The following is a 20,545-nucleotide window of genomic DNA, read 5'->3' as shown; positions in this document are numbered from 1 at the left end:
TGATTTGGAAACCTGTTGGAATATGGTTAGAATATTACCAGTCAGATCAGAGAGCTGTATTTTTAATTGGGTGGTAGGTAGTGCCCCGCAGAAGGGGAGTGCTGGCCTGGTCTGCATTCAGCTGCTGAAACAAAGCTGATGCTAAAGGTCCATCAGGAATATGCTCAAGGCTCCAGGGGGTTTCAGACAGCCCCCACCAAGTGTGAGGGCTCCCCCTCCCCGTGCAGGAGGCTGTTTGGTAAACACGCTGTGACGGTTGGTGGTGTTTGGGAAGGCTTGTTTGTGTGTGTGGTTCTGATACTTCATCCTAGTGGCTTTTGAGAGCTGCCTTTGTGGAATGCAGACTCTCCCTCCTCTAGTTCAGTATTCAAGAAATCATAATAAACATCCAGAATTACTTGCGTCTGTCCACACAAGGTTTTTCTTGTGTACCTCCTTTTGGTTTGGTTTGGTTTTTTCTCTTTCTTGTGAAGACTGCTTCATGTGCATGGGGTGTTTCTACTGGGCTTTCTGTAGTGCTGATGTTATCCAGTATTTTGGAATAACTGGAATCTGGACTGATTGCCTTTTGACATGGGAGGTACAACACCCTGGGGTGCTGGAGGGATGTTAAATGGTGATAGGTATCCAGTGATCCCGCAGAGTGGGATTGTGCATTTCCCAGGTCCCTTTTGAAGAATGGGATTTAGTTGATTGCGCATCCTCTTGACTGGTCGGGTTTGCAGCTGTGCAGCCTCCTGCTGTTGTGCTGGCTTGATATTGAGAAGGATCCAGGTGTGTGATGGGGAAATGCTTGAGTGACAGTCCCAGTGTGCTGCTGTGCTTGGGTGAATAGCTGTCCTGGGTGCACAGGGGGGCTCTGGAGGGTGGGGTGGAACAACCACCATCCGTGTCTGCTGTAGTAGGCAAGACATGGTAAACATTAAGACCTGCTGTTAGTGCCCCTACATAAAGGACATACATTTGTTTCTTAGAACTGGAAGAGATGCAAAAGTGACTCAGAAAATGAGTGCGCCAGGAAGGAGACTCTGGAAAAGAGTCCGTGCCGTGAGATGAAAGGCTGTCTGGGATATACAAAAGACTGATCTGCTAGAGGCAATTCGATTACTGTGTGTAAGCAGGGACACAAGGAAAAGTGTCTTAATGCTGTATATTAATCTAGCAGGCAAGAGCCGGCTGCTTAATTGTCCACTGAAACCAGACAGACTTGAAATAATGCTCTGAGCTGGGGAAGGAGGTGCGGCATGCTCAGCCTCCTGGTGCCTTCTGCAAAGGAGCTTCGGTCAAACAAGCATTGTGCCAGAGGGGTTAGTGGCCGGGGGGACTCCCGATGGCATGGATGTGGGATTTGGCTGGTGCCTGTTGGCTTTCGCGTCTCTGTGATGTGTGGTTGGGACACTGCTACGGTGGCAACGTGGCACAGGGGCTTCTGGGCTCCTCGGAGCCAAAGGCACCACCGCGCATCACGTGAAGCCCGAGAGGTCGTGCCTGGACAGCAGCTAACGGCTCCGTCCGGGGGTGGCACGGCTCAGCCTGGCAAACAGCTGATCAAAATTGCGGTATGGGGACAGCAGGGAGGCTACGCGTGGGTAAGTCGTTGCAAAAAGGCTGACCCAGTTGGAAAACGCTGGCCTCCTGTGCAAGCCCTGTGTAAGGGTGGCGTAATGGGAAGCTGCTTGTGACCTGGTACTGGTGGGAGGCCAGCATGTAACTTTGCAGAACTGGGTCAGCTGGAAGGTGCTGGTGGTACTTGTGGCCTCACTAACAGTCGAAGGGAGCGGAAAGTAGGTTTTTTTCTGAAATACGAGCAGCATTGTCCTTCCCTTGCTGTCTGCTGTTCATCCAGCTCTCTCCAAGGTCTGACAGTACAGCAGACTGATAACGTAAGTGCTTTGCAGCAGTGCCACTAAAATACCTGTCAGCATCCTTGTAGCATGTAATCACATCTGAGAGGTGTCTGCAAAGAGGGATTCTTCTTTACCTTTGCAAACTGTGTAGGAAGTTGTGCTTAGTGTTTAGTCTGAAATTGTAGGGATGCCATAGCTGTCCTGTAACTGTTTGGGAACCAAGTGCTTTATTATAAGTGCTTTTTTTTGTGGCTTGCTTGTGTTTCAAGTAACTTTTTAGAAGTGGTGTTCTTCAGTTTTGCAAATTTATTCCTAATAGTGCCCAATTCCCCCAAATGCTGCTTGTCTGGAACTCACAAGGCAAATCTTAGTGGCTCTCCAGGCTTAAACCTGTAGCTCAGCTTCTGTGGACCTCTCAGGTCTGACCTGTTTCTCTCTGATTTCCCCCTTCTCCCCATAAATAACTTATTTTACTGGTTTTCTTTTGTGTTACTGGCAAACACAACTGGGCCGAAATATTAAATAAAGGAATGGAAATCTGGTGCTTTGGCACCAGCTGGGGCAGTAGGCTTACACGGATGTCCGATTTAGGGCCCGCAGCTTAGTATTGTGTATTAGATTAGTTTCCTGTTATGACTGGAATTGGGTATTTTCAAAATTTGCAAGCAATACACTTAACTTCCTTTAGTTCCCAAAGACAAAATAAACCAGATTTTTTTTTTTTTGCTCGCCGTGCTGCTGTGAAACCGCGGATGTAGGACAAGCATAAAGGAAGGAGTCATGGGCAGGACAAGTACATGAGCAGCTGTAACCAAGCGAGCAGCACCGTCGGGATGCTCTACCTGTTAGCTTCTGTAGAACCAGACATGGGAAAAGGCCAAAACTCAAGACCATGTAGGAAAGCTAGCCAATTTGCTAGATGATCCATTAAAGGAAACACTTGACTTCAAGTCCAGCTGTATTTATTGTGGTGTACTGGTAAAAAAAGTCCTGTTTCATTAGAGTGCCTAACACCACCAAGAGCATCCCCTGAAGGCTGGAAAGAGTTTTAATGGAGTCACAATGTTTTGCAAATGGCATGAATGCAGAAGTTTCCCTGGAAAAATTAGATTATTTTATCTCTCAAGAAGAGCTGCATGGCTTTTTTATTATTGATACAGCAATAATAGAGCTTTGCCTGAGCAGCTGTGATACCTGAGGAGACGGCAGTTTGCATAGGAAAGAACGAACTGTTCCGTTGCAGTTCAGTTGTGACAGTTTTTTCCCAGTATAACCTTTGGCAGAGCTATGCTGGAGCTGCCTGCGGTGAATGCATGTGGCACATAGAACTGAAAAGATAAAGGCTTTGTGGTGTTCGCTGTATTAAAGTTGAAGCCACCTGCTAAATTGCTTCTTTTATCCTTGGATTTCAAGTAGCTGCCTGGCTCAAGGCACTTTCTCGCTTGCACAAAGGGTGTATCCCATAAGGAAAAGAATTGTCTTCTGTGTTTGACGCGCAACTTTATATATGTTGAAAAATGAAATGGAATTGAGCTTGTTTGAGTAATGCTGCTGGACTGTCTCCAGGCTTTACACACTTCGTTCTGGAACTGGAATGGTCTTTAATGTTTTTAATAGGTACAGACAGCAAGCAAATGCACAGAGTAACACTTTTGCTTTTGTTGGATGACTGTATGGATAACAGCCTACTGGAAAAGGTAAAGAACAGGGGTGGTGCGTACAAATAGTTCTGCAACTTTATTAAAATACAGTTGAATCTACCAGATCAGTGTTTGGATATTGAAGAGAAGAAGAAGAAAAAAAAAAGTTGTTGATACACAGGTGTATGCATACAGATGAATAAAAATTAAAAGAAATAGCCAAATAGAGAAGAGTAAAAAAGCCAGATGTGCAGTGTTGTGGCTTCTTGCAGACCTTTTGTCTCCTCTCAAAGCTGCCGAAGGATCGGGTGTGCACGGGAGGCACTGCCATCCCTTGGGAGCTCGCTGGGCGCCGTTGCCTGCTGCCAGAGCTCCCCTTTGCACAGGCAGGCCGTGGAAAGGCAGATTTAAGTAAATGCATCAGACTTTCCTCCCCTGTCCTGTGAAAGCCCCTGCTGGGTTCCATTCCTGTTGCAGTGCTTGTGCGAAATACTGAGCAGAGTTGGGCTCGTGCCCCCTCTTCTGCCCAGCTGTTGGGAGCCTGTGTTCCTGGCGACACCCATGCCTCCACAGATATTTTTTTTTCTTTTCTTTTCCCTTGTCTTGGGTGAGGGGAAGGGGGGGTGTGGGCAGTTATAGCTGCCCCAAGTGCCGTCTCTCCTCTGGTTTCACCCTGATACCCAGCTGGGAACAGGGCTGAGATTTTGAGAATAGCTGTGGCTTCCCAGCACAGAAGTGGCTCCCTTCCAGCGATGTCCTACTGCCACCCCAGAGACGGGATGGCTCGGCCTTCTGGTTTTCCACCTCTGAAGTGTTGCAAACACTCAAATTGCTGTTCTCCTTTCTCTTCTCGCTCGACCTTCTCATCCATTGCCTCGCAGAGGGAGAAGCTGAAGCCGAGTGGCTCCAAGACGCAGGTTTGTCCGACCTCCTCGGGGACCATGCCTCGGAAAATGACAACATCGTGCTGCTCTCCACCCTGACCAAGACCCAGGCTGCTGCCGTGCAGCGGCGGCTGGACACCTACTCCCGGTCACGGAGGAGGAAGAACAAGCATCCTGTGCGTGATGTCCGAGACATTTTTGGAGTGGTCAGCTCGGAGGTATGTTAATTGAGTGGGATCTCCTGAAAGACTTTGTTGCGTGGTGGGAGGTGACTTGGCTTTCTGGGTTTAGGGCTACTGTCGTTTCCAAATAGATGACTTCATCTCTTGAGCAGAAATGAAGCTGAGACTGTAGGAATTCTGCACCCAGATTGCAGCACTGAGGCTGCTACAAAACGTGCAGATCCCGTGAGCTCCCTAGAGATTGCTGGAAGGCTTCTGTGCAGTGCCCACAGCGCTGCAGCCTTGCAGAGCACGTTTGGAGCCCTCTTGTGTTTTCTTCATTCCAGTGATGTGTTAAATCATTATTAACCAAAAAAAAGAAAGAACTTAATAAATTCAATTCTGATAAGCTGACCTTGTACAGCTTGTAATCCTGGAGAAAGACTAGCTGTTGCCTGTTGGGTTTTTTTCTTTTTTGCTAGAGAATACATAACCATTACCTTTTCGCCTGCTTCCCTGCTGTGCTGCAGCTGTCTTGGTTGTGGCCACAAGGTGCAGCATTCTTATTTTTTCTAGGGACTGTTGAAAAGTATCCCAATCTGGTCTCCTTGTGACTTTCTCTACTCGGTCAAGTGTCTAGGCAGAAGATCTTAACTAAGATCTACCTCTTTGAGCAGCATGGGACCCTTGCTCTCTACAAGAACTGAATACTCCTTTTCCTCAGGCTGAACCTCTTTACAACTTCTTTTACTGTAATGAGATTAATTATACCCAAAGAATCCCTTGGATGCTTAAGGGAATGACGCTAGCAGCCTGCAGCATCACTGGAAGCTGCTGTGGTTAGGTTCTTGGTAACTGCCCGGTGCCGAGGTGCTGATAACTTCCTCACTGGGAATTGCGCTGGGACAGTCACGGTTGATTCTCTTTTGCAGAGTGTTCCGAGTGTTCCTCCCTGAACGGGTGGCAAAAAGATGATGCTTCTGGGAGTAATAATGCTGCAAGGTTGTCCTAAGTGCCTCAGTTGAAATTCAGCAAGTTTTTAAACTTGCAGATTACATAGAAGCCTGTTATATCTCTTAAAATAATCGTACTGTCTTTAGAATAGGAATGGGGATTTTTGAGCTCTTAATCTTACGTGTCCATGCACTAGATCGCTAATACTTGCATTTGATAAGCAACTGCATCTGCTTTAAATCTGATGTTTTAAAATTACATTTTAGTGTAACGAAAGCATGTACAAAGATGCTAAATTTGTCTTTTTAAATAGCCTTAGTTTGATCAGATGTGAAAGATCCAGATCAGCATCCAGCAAGATCACTGGACTCTTTCCTCTCCACTCCCCACCCCAGTAACACTGCTGGAATTACTTGTATTTTCTTTCAAAAGAATACGTGTTCTTTTACTCATATTTTTCTTTCAGCAAATTGAGTTGAAAAAAATTCCGATACAGAATTACTTGTATTTTTCTTTCAGCAGATTGAGCTTAAAGCTAATTCAGTTCAGCTGTGACTGGAGTGGAAGTGGTTCAGGCTGTAAGAATGCGGGCAGTCATTCGTCAGTCATTTCGTTTTTTATTTCCATCGGTGTTTCAGGACTGTTTTGCAGTTTGCCTCCTGTCCACCTCTGTTGCGAGCTGCTCTCAGGCATCAAAGGTGCTGGCATTTCCATCAGAACCTTTCCACATATTTCCCGTGTCACTGTTCTGTGCAGGCCGTTTGCACTGCAGCTGGATCTGAAGGTGCTGGGGGATTATTCATTCCATGATCTGTGATTTAGCTGCAGATGCTGAAAGAGTTGGTTCTGCTCTCATGGCAAGCCCATCAGTTGTGCACCTACTCTAAAGATAAATACATCTTCTGTGCAGATTAACCCGTGTGTCCACCTGCACTGACTTTGCACAAGTCCCTTTAACTTTCAGCCCTCCATCCGCAACTCTGTGCCCTAAGCAGGTTCTTGGAAAGTCACTAATTTTTGGTAACGGAATAAGCTTTCCTATATTCTAACTAGCTCTAGTAAATGTAAGGTTTTTAATTAACAAAATTATCTGCCACATGCCTCCTTACGCTTCTAATGGTTAATTTATCTCTCTAGATGAGAGAGGTAGGTTACTGTGAAGCCCACAAAGGGAAGCTTTTCACTGCCGCTTTCTTAGCGTGTTCTTTCTTGTGAAACTGTGATCACAGGCAGCGGGTGGATCCCACGCAGCTTGGCTGGTCCACTGTTTGTGATCTCCTCAATGCGTGAACTTAAAGGGGAAAAATGGCTAATGATTTGTGAAGGGAAGAATTGGCCTAATGATGTCCAAATCTATCACAAATACTGTCTATGAGAGTGTCGTCTGTTTTTCACCTGTATGCCAGATCGTCTAATTATGGTTCCTAATTTCAGAACAGCCTTGTAGCCCTGAGCTCGAGCAGCGTTTTCTTAGACTAGCAGGTGATGTCAGGTGTGTGTTGTCTGCCAAAAACAGGCTGCCTTACGATAACTTCTGTTTTGTGTAGGTAAACATGTTCTGTTTTATTTTTCAGGAGACAGCAGCAGAGAAAGAGGAGTCCAGCCCAGATCAGCTGTGGCACAACCTTCGGACCTCAAGTGCACAGCGAAGTAAGGAAGGTTTGGATGTGGAGAAGGATCTGGAGGAGGGTGGAACTGGAAGGGAAGTCATGCTTATCTAGGCTCTGAAACATCAGCCCTGTATGTGTCTGGGGGATTTTGGTGGGGGGTTTGGGTGGTGGCGGTGTGTGGGTTTTTTTTAAATACATGGTTATCCATAGTTGTGGATGTAAATTTTTCCAGGGTCTAGTGTCAGGAATTGCTGCTCAAACTGGTAACTAACTCTTTTGGAAAGCAACTAGAAGATGCAAATAAAATCAGTCCAGAGAAGATCATGTAGTGAAACCCTATAAATGCCATATGCAGTTGTGTAAAGAGAAGTTAGCCACAGGCACGTCCTTTAATTTAAGGCCATGCTCGTGTCTTACCAGTGGCCTGGTGACTGTAGCCATGTTAATGGCTTTAAGCTCATCTTACTCTATTGATCAGGCTCAGGACTGCCTGCAAGAACACTGTTTTCAAATGTTAATGTAGGATTTTTTAGAAGCAGTGATACCCAAATGTGTCTCAAACCGCTTTTTTAGCACACTTGTATTTTAAGCTTCACCCTTCTGGCTTTCTGAAATTCAAGACAATTTCTCCGCTGTAGCAGAAACCCAGGAATACTTCTGTACGGTTCGGAACCCTGGAAAAGAGGAAGTGTTCAACATGGATGTTGCCTACTCGGAGCAAGCGGCTGTCCTGCTCAAGGGATCGTTCCTGTCTGAATCTAGGAAGTTAAAGGATGGAAATGCCCTAACTGTAAGCGCTGAAGGGATCTCTACTGTTAGAGCTTATTAGTCTCCTCTTGTCGAGAAGGGTACGAGACAATTCAGTTGTATGATCAACTCTTGGAAATGTCCTCAACGGATAGTGTTGTGTTAGGTCTACATTAGGTAGGTGGTTTTGAACAGGCAGTGCTGTTACCTTTGCAGAACTGAGCAAGGATAACCATTGTGTTAGTGGAGGGTCAAAAGAAGTAAGGCTTGTGTGTGAAACTAGCTATTTTGGTACAGAGCTGAGTCGTTTCCACTGAAAAAAAGAGAATAACTGGACTTTCCTTCTTGTAATTCTAAGGATTTTCTTCTCTGTAAATGTACTGGATTGCTTCCAAAGTTCAAGTGGATTAGGGTGGGTATCAGGCTGTTTTTAATTTAGATAAATTGGGATCTCCAATGTGATTAAAGAGCAATACTGAAAAGGAAAAATATTTATTCAACTGTGGGTTGAGTGGAAGTAGTAGTTTTGCATGTATTTTTGGTGTCGAAAACAGAAGAATTAATAGATGCCTGGTTACGGTAAGTAAGATAAAAATGCAACAAAACTTGGTAACTAGCAGGATTAGTAGTTGATTGCACTGAATGTCTTGGGGATGTATGTTTTCCCTTAGAAGTTTAAGATCCCCAAGGGCAGACTAGGAGTGACCAGGATCGGAGATCTATCTGTTCAGGACATGAAGAAGATCCCCACGCTGGCCCTTATTGAGCTAACAGCTCTCTGTGATATTCTGGGCTTTGAGCTGAAGAGAAACAAAGCAGCAAAACTGAAAACAACAGGTTAGTTGTATGTCATCTTAATCTTTTTCTGTGCCCTTTTTTTAGTGTGTTTTTGTTGTTGGTTTTTTTTTTTTTTTTTACACTGATCTTCTCATAGGTTTGTGTTTCAAGTGTCAGAACAGAGAGGGTCTTTGCTAAGAAACCTTGTGATAAGTGTGTGTTCCTCGATCAGAATTTGTCCTGGAAGTCACTGGGTCCTGACATCAAGACCTAGCACCGCATTTATGTCTGACTATCAAATGCACTTGTTCGGTTGAACTATTCCTCTCTTTTTCTCCAGTATCTATTCTTACAAAATGTGCCACTTAGGGTTATACCGTCCACCAGAAACTTACATCCGTATCAGAGGTGATGCAGATTTATAACCTGTTGCTTCTGTTGTAGAGAAAAGGCTCTTTGGAGTTCCGCTCAACACCCTGTTGGAAAATGACCAAAAACTGCTCCCTAACACCAAGGTCCCTCTGTTACTCCAGGCAGTAAGTTTTCTGGTTTCATTCACACCTCTGACCCTCACAGTCAGGAAACCTGTGAGAAGGGAGGGCTGACTTCTCGTCCTCCGTGCCTAAGAGCTTTCTTTTTCCCCCTCCTTTAATAGCTGCTGTCCTGCTTGGAAAAGAGAGGACTTGAAACAGAGGGCATTTTGAGAGTTTCTGGGTCCCAGACCAGGATCAAGGTATGAGCTCTTTAGTAGTGTTTGAAGTGTCAGGGGTGGTTAGGGAGCACGTTGCTGAAGCATCTAAATAACCTGAATTGTCTCATCTCCCTTCCCAGTACAACTATAAATGTCATATTTCTACATTTCTGCAACTAGAAATATTGCTGGGAAATTTGTGTTTCCCCAGACATAAATTTCCCAGGGTCTGCTGGGGAGGGTCTCTGCACCCTTTTGACTTGATGAGTTGCCTTCCTAGTGCTCAGCTACGGAATTTCCCTTGTATTTACTTATTAAAGCATGTCATAAATTCCACCTTTTTAATAGAGTCTGGAACAGAAGCTGGAAAGGGATTTCTACACTGGCCTTTTCCGCTGGGATGAAGTCCACCAGAACGATGTATCTGGGTTGCTGAAAAGGTTCATAAGAGAGCTGCCGGCCCCGCTGCTGACAGCAGAGTACCTCCCTGCTTTTGCTGCTGTGCAAAGTGAGTCCCTGCTTTGGCTCTTTAGCATCAGTTTGCTGGTTTGTGCTTTTCTTGCAAAGCTCTGCTGGTCTAGGGCTTTCCCGTCAGGTGTGTTGGGAGCCCGTGGATTTGATGGGAACAGAGAGCCTGACACGAGCTGTAGCCACGCTCTGTGTGCTGGGTGCCGTGTGTACCCATAGATCAGCATGAGAGTCACGGTCACTGGCGCTTGGTTGCATACGTCTTTGTTTAGGAAGACTGTCCTGGGGTCTTAAATCACGTTGTGTCATTTGAGGCTGCCATGAATTAAGACAAGCTGATAAATAATGATGTGCAGCCTGAGCTGTGGCAACTGGCCAGGCTGCACGAGCTTGGCTTGCCTGCCAGCAATGCAATATATTGCAAGCACCTGAGTTTGGGGTTTGTGCCCCAACAGATGGTTTGAATGGGTTAAGCTAACTGCTTAAGTATGTGACTTTTTTGTTCAAAAACTGGGGAATAATGGGGTCTTTTGATGCCCTTCAAGGGCATCAGACTTGCTGGCAGAACGTGTATTCCACAGCAGATCAGCCAGTCTTCTAAAACAGAGGTAGTTCACTTCATAAGGGCAGTATGAGCTTGATTTACTTCTGTAAAACAAGGTCTCCAATCTTAGATGACAAACGCTACAGTAATTGTTTTATTCCTTGGGGGATCCCCGTGCTCAAAAAGAACAGTGTCAGAAGCCTGAATCCTCTGTCCTGTTGTTGCTCTCCCTCTCCAGATATTCCAGACCTTAAGCAAAGATTGCAAGCTCTAAACCTCCTGATCCTTATTCTACCAGAGCCCAACAGAAACACTCTAAAGGTAACTATCTGTTGTGGATTTAACTGGAAAAGCATGATCTCATTACAAGTTTTTATTTGGAGAAACCCTTGTTGGCTTTTGCAAATGATATACATCGTGCTTTTTGGGTTTATTTCACCAACTTGAGAATGGAAACCCATGATGGGGGGAGCAGGCAAACCTCAAGGCTGTGCAGTGCACGTAAGCTGTAAGCACAGCCTGCCTTTTGGGGACAAGCTGAAGAGCAGCAGGGATCCCTGTGGTTTTGGAGTATCCTGTTTGGAAACATGCTGCTTTTCTTTAGTGTGTTAAACCACTTCACTGTGGAGTGGAAGATCTCTAGGTCTTACTTTGTCTGTAGGCCTGTTAAGGAATAGGGAAAGAAATTCAGTCTTGATTCGTGGGTATTGCCATCATCTATGACAGATAGCTTTTTGTATATTTATTTTAAAATTGAAACTACTAAGCTTATGACTTCCTGCCCTTTTCTGACCAGAAGGCATTTTAAATCCTTTCACCTACTACTTCTTGAAAGAAGAACTGCTGATGGGATCAGCTTTGCAGGCAGTGCTGCATCTCTGCCTTCCTGTGCTTTATGAGAACTGTGGTGGTTGCTGCTGTCTCTTTATTATTTTTTTTATTCTTGTTTTTACTCTCCTGAGTAGTTCAGCTTCCAGGTAATAAAGGCAAGGCTGATTTAGCACCCTACAGGCTTTACTTAGAGTGCTGGAATACACAATCCAGTCAAAGATGATCTGTCATGCATCATTGCTTTGGTGGAGTCATGGGGCAGAACAGATGATCCAAAAGGATTTGTTTTTCCACATCTGGGAAGAGCTTTGAGGGAATACTGGGGGAAGGGGGGTGTCATCTTTGATTCTGTAACTTTTATAACTGGACTTTGCGAATTGCCACCTGCCAAGAAGAGCTCATCTACTGCCCATACAGACTGTCTCTCCTGATCAGTGACTGCTGGAGGAACTCCTTCTCTGCTCGGTATTGTTATTTGTTGCTGTCCTAGTACTAGAAATTGGTCACTGAACTTCCTAACTGGAGAAATAAGGATTTGCTCATGGATATCAACAAAAAATGCTAATTAAACGATATCTGCAGCAACTGCTGCAGTAGTTTCTTGAGCTTATTGGTAATGGATGTCTTAAGTCTCTTCCCCTCTCTTTAGGCTATACTTGAGTTTCTCAGCAAAGTGGTTGCCAGGGAGAGCAACAACAAAATGAACCTCTGGAACGTTTCCACAGTCATGGCCCCAAACCTCTTCATGCACAAGGGGCTGCCCAACAAGATCCCCGAAGGGAAGGAGAAGCAGCTGGCAGAGGGGGCGGCTGATGTTGTGCGGATGATGATCCATTACCAGGATTTGCTCTGGACAGTAAGCAGCGCAGGTGTTTTGTGGTGTGGTGTAGCAGTGTCTGGGTCTCATTAGAATCGGGCTAGGGGAAGGGATAGCCTTGGAAATTTCAGAGGAATTAAATGTCTGTGGGCAAAAACTCTGGCTGAATTCCAAGACTACTTGTTTTCAAGGTGTATAGATATTTTGTCTATTTAAGGAACTTCATAAAGTGACATTTAGTTTCTTAAATGGCATCCTCACGTCTGCTTGATTTCTTTTAATTCCCATTTTCTCCTTTCTCCCCTGCCCAGGTCTCTTCTTTTCTGGTAGCTCAAGTGAGAAAGCTGAATGAGAGCAATAGCAAAAGGTACCAGTTCTGTGACAAGAGAATTAAAAATTTGTTGCGGAAGATTCATGCTGATAAAGACAAGGTGGAAAAGAACCAGGCAGAGGTGAGTTAGGGCTTGGGAAAAACTGAGCCCTTTCATAGTGGCGGCAAATGCTTTTATGAGAACTTGGAAAACTGTAAGGAGTGATGCTCTTTAAAGAGCAAGAGGGAGAAAAATGTGCAGAACAATGTGAAACAGGTTTCCAGACCCTTTTGGTAAAGTTGTGGCAAAACCTGATCCCAACAGCAAGAGCACCAAATACATTTCAGGCTGCAAAACACTTGGTTAAGACGCTGCATGGTTGCAGGTGAGGGTGGGGAGAGACCAGGAGCAGAAATGTTGGTCTTTACCTCATGTTAAAAGCAGAATTCATATGGCTCTTCTGTCCCATGTGTTTAGATGGATATATCCACTGTGATAAAGGCAGACATATTTTTATGAACTTAAAGCAAAAATTTAGGCTATTACAGCAGTATAAAAGTACATTTTGCATCTGGTTTTTTTTGTTGTTGTTCCATAATGCCACTGATCTATGTATGGGGGAGAGTTTGAAGTCAAGGTTCTTGCCACTGAATAGAAGTCAGTTCCCTGACAAATGAAATGGCTCCACTTCTTGTGTCGGTGGAGACTGAGATTTTTAAGCAGATATTACTACCAGATCAATTTGACTGTCAAAGTTTGGAAAGGATCCTTGGAGTCATTCTGCATTTTTTGTTCTTTTTTGTTACTGCTGTTAGTTGAATAAGTGTAGGTCTGTAGCAGCCAGGTTACATCATGCAGTGCTGGATTTTAAGTATTGCATAGCAGTGGTGGTGCAACTGGGATGCTCTAAGGTCACGAGCTAGATGGAGTCTGCAGGTAGAAATAATACACTGAAAACTTAAATCTGCACACCCAGAGGAGTTTGTGTTCCCATGCACCAGTACATCCCCTGCCTTTCTGTACGAGCTGGCATACTGAGATGTCTGCCTGAAATTTGGCTTCTGAAGGCGACATGTCACTGTTGAAGGTGCTGTGTCTTCGGAGAGGACAACTACTGTTCGGGCAGGCAGGCAGGCAGATGACCCGACGCTTAGGAAGTACTCCTAGCACTGTTCTAATGGTCTCGGTGTTCTGTGCTGGTTTTGTAGAGGATTTGGGCTTGCAAAATTCACTTGCTGCAGATCAGACCCCAGTAGAACAGCTCAACGTTCTCCACAAAAATTCTGAGGAGTTGCTTTGTGAAGCAGTTGATGAAAACAGTCATGAAAAAATAGCATTTTGACTGCTCTGTGATGGCTCAGTGCTTCCTTTTTTTGAAACTACCTTTCTGAAATTCAGCACTCTGCAATTCAACTGTCTAAACTCCTTTTTCAGTAACGTAAATGAATTCCAGAGAAGTCTTATCAGACGTGTGCAAAACAGTTTGTCAAAATTTATTCTGACAAATCCTATTTTCATCAAAGCTTGTGTTGCTGCCGGTGCTGTATTTGAACAGCAGAGAGCACCAGCGCACGCTGATGGAGAGCGGTGCTTTTCTCCCCAGCCGCAACACCCAAGTATTGATTTTATAACGCTCCTCTTGATGCTTCTATTACCTTCCAGCCTTCCTAAGAAACAAACCTAAATTCTCTGAGCAGCTGGCTGGATGGGTTTAATTCTTCACACTCAGATCTATTTTGAAACGTGATGTTTTAGCTTGATAATAAAGTTGTTCTTTAAGTACTTTCTTCTTTTTTGTCTGCCTCGTTCAGCCTTGCAAGGTTGTGAAAGCCCACGCCTCGCTCCTCCTGAAGGACTCGCTGGAGGTGCGTTTGAACAATGCAACCAGAGCTGCTGATGTCTTGAGGCAGTTTCAAAAGAACCTGTGCCAGAATGGCTGGAATATTGTTAACACTGTCAACCTCCTCAAGTGGTAAATGGCTTTTTCTTTGCTTTTTTTTTTTTTTAATGTAAAAACAGTAGCACTAGGTTGTCTAGTTGCTCTTTTCTGTCTTCTGGCACAGTGAGCCTTAGGAGACTATTCTCTGCTCTTCTATTCTAAGCTTTGGAAATAGTGTGTTGGACGGGACAGGCAAATGTTAGTTCAATGAAGTGATTCTGTCACTGTGCTTGGGCTGCCAGGAGGTCAGTTGTCCCCTCTGGGCTGCTGGATGACAAGGGAACTTTAGCAGCCTTGCTGCAGGGGAGAGAAAGTGGCATAATATTGACCCTGCAAAAGAAACCCTTTCTAGCTCTTCTGGAGAAAACCACCGCCCGTGCAAATTATTTGCCTGGGGTAGTACATCCAACATGCATACGGTAATATAGGCACTTCCTAAAATAAGCTCTGCAATTCCCTTCTGTGCTGCAGTGGTGAATTGCTGAAATAACCCAAAACATGAACAGAAGAATTCCTGCCCCCCATCACCATGCCTGTAGGCTGTATTTAGTTGATAAAGTGTTAGTGCATCTCCTGACTGTGTCCGTGGACAGGAGATGTCTAGATGAGGAGGGTGGATGGGAAGCTGGCTGAATATGGGTCAGCTGGTGGTGTCTCACTAACAAGTTACTGCAGATGCCAAAGTCTTCCTGTAGGTAAGCTGCTCTTCAGCAGGCCATCAGTGCTAGAGGAATATCACCAACTAGCTTTGGTATTTATGCCTGTTGTCTTTCTGTTGAAAAGTTAGTGTTTGCATATAGTGTGCTTCTTGCTACCAGTGAGGAGTACCGGCCTTGTTTTCTTTTTTTTTTTTTTTTTTTTTTCTTTCCAATTTTGGGTGTCCTTTCCAGCAGCTGCAGTGTTCGGGAAGCTCTCTGTGCCATGGCCTGTATCTTCTTGAACCATTGCTGGTTTCTGAACCATAGACAATTCTTTTGGAAGAAACATTACTGAACTACCTAACCTGACTTTCACAGAGCTTTAACTTCAATATGTTTTTCTTTCTGCAGTAACAACTCCATGGAGTGCACAAACTTGCTCCTGTATGAAGTGGGAGGCAATATTGGTAAGTCTGGATGGTAACTGAAAATAAGGACTCTGGTACCAGTTTTTGTGCTGAACTTGTCTTAGGAGGGAGTTAAAAAAAGAACAAGATTTGGAGGGCGGGCTCCAAAAGTTAGAAGACAAACAAGTGTGGGTTGACCTCACCCACAGCGAGCAGCACCTGTCAAAGCTCTTGGGTTGATAGTTCACGTGTCTTCCACCCATTGCTGCAAAGCCTTTATGGTGCAAGTATGTGGGAAGGTTGAAGCCTGGACTTCCAAAAATACTTAACGTTAATGGATCTTATTCAGAAGCCGCCTGTCAAGAAAAGCAGAAACTCAGAAATCCAAAACTCTTGAGGACAGAGACATGCAAAACTGGGTCCAGCTTAAAAACAAACCAACCTCCCATTCTGTTAAATGTACCATGTCAAACTCCCTCTCCCCTCAATAATAAAAGTTCATGTTTGGAATGAAGTGTAGAACTTAAAACCATAAATTACATTAATCTAAATAAAGGGAAGCTTCCTCCTATACCACGAGGCTTTTAATAGTGTGCTGCTTATCTGGGCTTGAATTAAGCATGGTAGGCTGGCACGTGGCTTCTGTCCGCCTTCGCCAACTTTCTGACAAAAGAACCCGTGCTAACTTGGGTGGAAGTTTCTCCAACTATGTACTTAAACAAGCTGATGATTGCCCATCACCAAGTTCCACTCGTCAGTAGGGTAACATCATCAAATGGAGAGGAGACTTAAATAATATGATTGCAGCAGCAGTTCAGGGTGTCTGGAAACAGAAAGGAATTCTTCTGCCCTGTTACAGCTGCTGCTGGCGACTGCTGCTTACTGGAGTGCTTTGGCGAGTGCTTTGGCTGCCTGTTTGTATTTCTCTTAGTAGCATCCGTAGAAGAAAAGCTCTGTGGTTGGAAACAGTTTGGTCTCTGCATTTGATCACCAACGTTATTTCGTGGTGGTTCTCAAGTGCTGAAGTTAATGGGTGTTAAAGTTAATACCTATCCACAAAGGTTGAAGCTTAGCCTTAGTATAATCTTAAGAAACATACATTCATTTTAACATAAGTGACCAGAACTTTTCCAGATTTGTGGAAATGCTACCGATTGGCTGTGGTATTGAAATTAATGTGAACAAATCCCAGGTTTTAGGGGAGAAAAAAAAAAAAAAAACCAAACCCAAAAAGCAGCAGCAGCAAAAAAAAAAAAAAAAAAGCCCCCACAAAACCTAGCAACTGTAGGACTAAGGACCTAAGAAATGCTTTTCTTTCTGAATCTCTTGTTTTGATAGGTGAACGTTGCCTGGACCCAGACACTTACCTCTTAGATTTGTACCACATCAATCCCCATGCTGAGTGGATAATTAAGCAAAACCCATCTTATCCTCGGATGTTCTAAGGAAAGCATGAGCAAAACAAAGCATTTGGTTGAAGTTTTTGGAAGTCACGGAAAAGCTATAGAGATGTTCCTGGTAAAGTCACAGACTGGTTGATGCTTGTTGGCTTTGAAGGAAAACCAGCTTAATGTACTAGTTCCATGACAGCTGGCTGTGAGAGTACACTAGCTGACATGCTAACAGAGGAGTTGATAACAAGCAGCAATTACCATTATGTAGCAGAATTTGCAGGGAGTATAATTATTCTTAAACAAAATAGCCCCCCCAAACACACCCTGCAAACCAAGCTGCAGCGATTGTGTGGCAAAGATGGAGTGTAAGAGAAGAAACACCTTCTTGAAGAGGATGGTAGACATCTGTTTCTTCTGGATTTTCTCTTTTGATCATGTCCACATTTTGGAGGAGAGATGGTCAGATGCTGCAGTGGTACTAATGACGTCCCTTTGGTAAGATCCACCACCAACTGTTGCACACCACCAGAAGAAGTTGTGATCCTGGGTTTCACTAGCAACAGGCTGTTACGTTCTTTGAAGAATGAAAAAGGATGCTTCCAAAAAGGCCAGATCGGCTGTGAAGCCAACATCCTGTGTTTAATGACTACATTTATATATATATATATATATATATGTAACACAAGAAAATAACTTTCCTTGGAAAAAAAAGTATGGGATGGACAGCAGCCTTTCAAATGTGAAAGGATGCTGGTCCCATACAGCTCTGATGGTAATGCAAAACCAAATGTATAGCTTGCCACCGATGAAGGTAAAACATGCATTTATTTTGCTGGACAACCTATATATCAATGGATAACCAAGGAAATATTCTGAAGTTAACTTGAGGTTAGTAATCTGACCTGGCCACGTGAACTAAACTTCTTTTTGGAAGACTCTATGTGAACATGTCTGTTTAAAAAAAAAAAAAAGAGAGAGAGAGAAGGGGCAAACCAAAAGCCCCCTAAGATATGCAGTGGCTGAAACGAGAGGTCTGTGCCTGTGTCTAGCCGCACAGTGGGTACTGAATTGAGCTTTGCCGCTCTGATTGCAAGTTTTCATCCCATGCAGCACCGCGTGGTGGCTGTGGTCTGGAGAGACGAGGATAGAGCAGAACGTGTGCACCTTGCACCACTGCGTAACCATCTCACTCGGCTCAGACTGGGCTCGTGGAAGAGCGTGCAGGAGTATTGTTTTCCTTTGTGGTGTTGCTGAAATACCTCATGTGAGGGAGCCTACTATGCAGTTACAGGGGATGGAATATGAACCATTTCTGAAAATCCTGATGTCTTTTTTTATATACCATTTTTAAACACTGTTCGGTATTTATTCACATGGCAGAAGCAGGGCTGCCCTGCAAGTGTAAACTCAAAGTATTTCATTTGCCAAATCCTAGCTGCACTAGTGACAATCTCCAGTATTACTACTTTTGTTAAATGACTTTTTGTTTCCATTGCAATCTGAAGTTTTCCTCCTCTGCTTTTTGTGCCCAGGCTGTTGCATAGCTATCCCTATTCATTATCTCAAAGAGCTAGTTTCTACTGTGAGGGCACTTCATTCCGTGGTTTGTCTGTTTTTGTGGTTATATCCTCGTGGTAACTGAGATCCTCAAGGAACAGATGAGCTGTAGTCCATATTCTTTTGAACCTGTTGCGGATACTGTGTGAGTGGTGCCGATGCCTTGAAATGATGCATACATTAGAGAGTCTGCTTTTTTTAGTTGAAGTGATGCAGATGCACTGACTGGTGGGAGCATCTTCAAGGCTGTCTTTTTAAGAACCCATCATAGAAACTTGCAAAAAAACCCCCACCTCCCAACTCTGACCCAGAACCCCAGTGTCAAGACTTCTTGATGTGCCTCTGTTTTACAGGGCTTAAATTGTGCTGAAAAAGGGCCTGATTCTTGTCCTTGAAGATGGTGATTTGTGTCTCTTGAAAGACCAAGCTGCTTTAAAATTGGGCATTAGAAATCAATGGTACCTATCCACTCATCGCTTCTGGAAATCTTTGTTGCAGTGATGGAGCTTAGCAAAGAGCAAATGCCAGAGATGTGATACTCTAAGAAGTACCTGACATATGAAGGTATCGGTGTAAGCTCAAAGATCCTTTGTAAGCTAAATTGCATCCCTGCAAATCACTTAATGCTGCATTTTTTCCCACCTCTCATATGCTGGGTGTTTTGTTAAATGTGGTGACTTCCATACATATGAGGGGGAAACACTACATCACTGCTTCTGTAAACAACAGATGAGTGGGTTCTTTTGAACACCAAACAATGTGAATCAGTGCTGTGGAAAACAAGGCTGGTGGGAGACACTCATGAGACAAGTATCGGTTCTCAAATATGAAAGGAAATGCAAAAAAAGAAAAAAATCACCTCTTTCCAGATGATGGATGTGGTTTTTTAATTTTTCTTTCCTATCTTTGTACCAAAAAGTAAGTGTTCATTTTTCAGTCACTGATGTGCAACCTACTTCTGAATGTTGGCTTTTAATAACTTTTTTACAAGTTTTTAATTCTGTATTTAAAATTCATTTATGCAGTGAAACAATAAAAATATAGTACAATCTTTTGGCTCCAGTTTCATTAGCAGCTGAGAATAAGTTAGCACAGTGAATGGCAGCAGGATTTGCCTTTTGCCTGAAGAGGGATGTACCTGGGGTCTGAGTGAGCTTGACAAGAGTTTTGCATTGAACCTTAGGAGAAGTTCCTCTTCAGACAGTCCTTGGGGGAGCTGTGAAAAAAGGATGCAGGAGGAGGCAGAGGAGGTCAGTGTTGGCTGCAGGCAGCCCAGAGCAAGGTTGACGGGGGTTTGGAGGTCTGTGAACACTGAGGATTAGTGACCTTGGAAGGAAAAAGAGCTGCTGTTAAAGTTTTAAGCTTGAGAAAGGGTGTCTGTGCTGGGAGGACTAGCCAAGCTGGCCAAGAATAGCAGGAATCCAGTCTGAAGCTCTGGTTAAACTATGGCTGATATTTTGATGCTCAATAGTCAGTGATGAAATGTGGCATAAATCCACTGCGATTTGTTTAAAAACAGTGAGAGCAGCAGCCTGTCTAGTATTGCTGATAGAAAAGCAGGACTTGCTACCCTATACAGAAACAAAAGGAAAGGGAAGAGGATCCAGGCGGCTTTAGAAAGCTTTCAGAGCAATTATCTGAGGAAAACACCAGTTTATCAAACTCATTTCACCCATTCATCTTCAGTAGTATCAAAGTGCTAATCTCTCTCCATCCCCAAGGGCTTTTTTTGATTGATCATTACACAGCTATCTCCCTGGCTCAGAACAAAAGCCCAGTATTTATTCCATATGCAACTTGAAGTCGGGTGTGCTGAGATAACGGGACGTAGCATAAAAGAATGTTGCAAATGCTCGTTAAACATATTTGTGGATGAAGTGGGACTGAAATACCACACACACACACACACAAAAAAATAAAAGTAATTTGCTTTAGGAAAAAATATTTGCAGAAATACAGGGTCTTCACAGGAACAAATGAAGCTTCAACTCTTGGAGGGAAATGCCACAGGAAAACAACTAAATGCACTTCCTGGAGCAAAGTAAGTAAATGGCAACAAGTACTGTTGTAAAAAAAATATGGCTGCAACTGATTAAACCTATTTTTTTCCCTTGGCACACTCCCCAGTGCTGAAAACAAGACAAATGATATCTGTGTTTTCGCATGCTGAAAGTTCTCTCCAAGTCCTGTCTCATCTTGATTGCACATGAGGGTTGCATATGTCTTCACCCTGAGGGAGGTAAATGATGGGAGGCCATTGTCCAGTATTTTAAGTTACTAGGAGAGAAAATGTGCTGACCCATCAGCTGGGAAGGCAGCTCGGTGCTG

The 20,545-nt window shown here is 44.0% G+C and overlaps 2 protein-coding genes across 3 annotated transcripts in view; one reads left to right on the top strand and one right to left on the bottom strand.

The window, feature by feature from the left end:
* LOC308071079 (protein FAM83D-B-like) overlaps positions 1 to 20,545 on the bottom strand; it is a 441,583-nt gene that overhangs the window by 142,382 nt on the left and 278,656 nt on the right. The gene's annotated exons all lie outside the window — the stretch shown is intronic.
* The window catches only part of ARHGAP40 (Rho GTPase activating protein 40), a 63,866-nt gene that overhangs the window by 5,045 nt on the left and 38,276 nt on the right, over positions 1 to 20,545 (top strand). The window contains exons 2-14 of one of the 2 annotated variants that reach the window (XM_080405970.1): positions 4,369 to 4,589; positions 7,061 to 7,136; positions 7,738 to 7,886; positions 8,515 to 8,680; positions 9,065 to 9,156; positions 9,276 to 9,353; positions 9,660 to 9,819; positions 10,562 to 10,644; positions 11,804 to 12,010; positions 12,283 to 12,423; positions 14,094 to 14,254; positions 15,271 to 15,326; positions 16,605 to 20,545. The exon at positions 16,605 to 20,545 is cut by the window's right edge and continues 38,276 nt beyond it. In XM_080405970.1, coding sequence (XP_080262096.1) covers positions 4,369 to 4,589; positions 7,061 to 7,136; positions 7,738 to 7,886; positions 8,515 to 8,680; positions 9,065 to 9,156; positions 9,276 to 9,353; positions 9,660 to 9,819; positions 10,562 to 10,644; positions 11,804 to 12,010; positions 12,283 to 12,423; positions 14,094 to 14,254; positions 15,271 to 15,326; positions 16,605 to 16,711 — 1,697 coding nt within the window. In that variant the 3' untranslated portion in view covers positions 16,712 to 20,545. Of the gene's footprint in view, positions 1 to 4,368; positions 4,590 to 7,060; positions 7,137 to 7,734; positions 7,887 to 8,514; positions 8,681 to 9,064; positions 9,157 to 9,275; positions 9,354 to 9,659; positions 9,820 to 10,561; positions 10,645 to 11,803; positions 12,011 to 12,282; positions 12,424 to 14,093; positions 14,255 to 15,270; positions 15,327 to 16,604 lie in introns of both variants that reach the window. The other variant, XM_080405969.1, reaches the window with a different exon arrangement.

The sequence above is a fragment of the Falco punctatus genome (assembly GCF_963210335.1).
Source record: "Falco punctatus genome assembly, chromosome: 10".
NCBI lineage: Eukaryota > Metazoa > Chordata > Aves > Falconiformes > Falconidae > Falco > Falco punctatus.
Note: the sequence above shows the minus strand (reverse complement) of the source record. Positions and strands in the feature narration are given on the sequence as shown.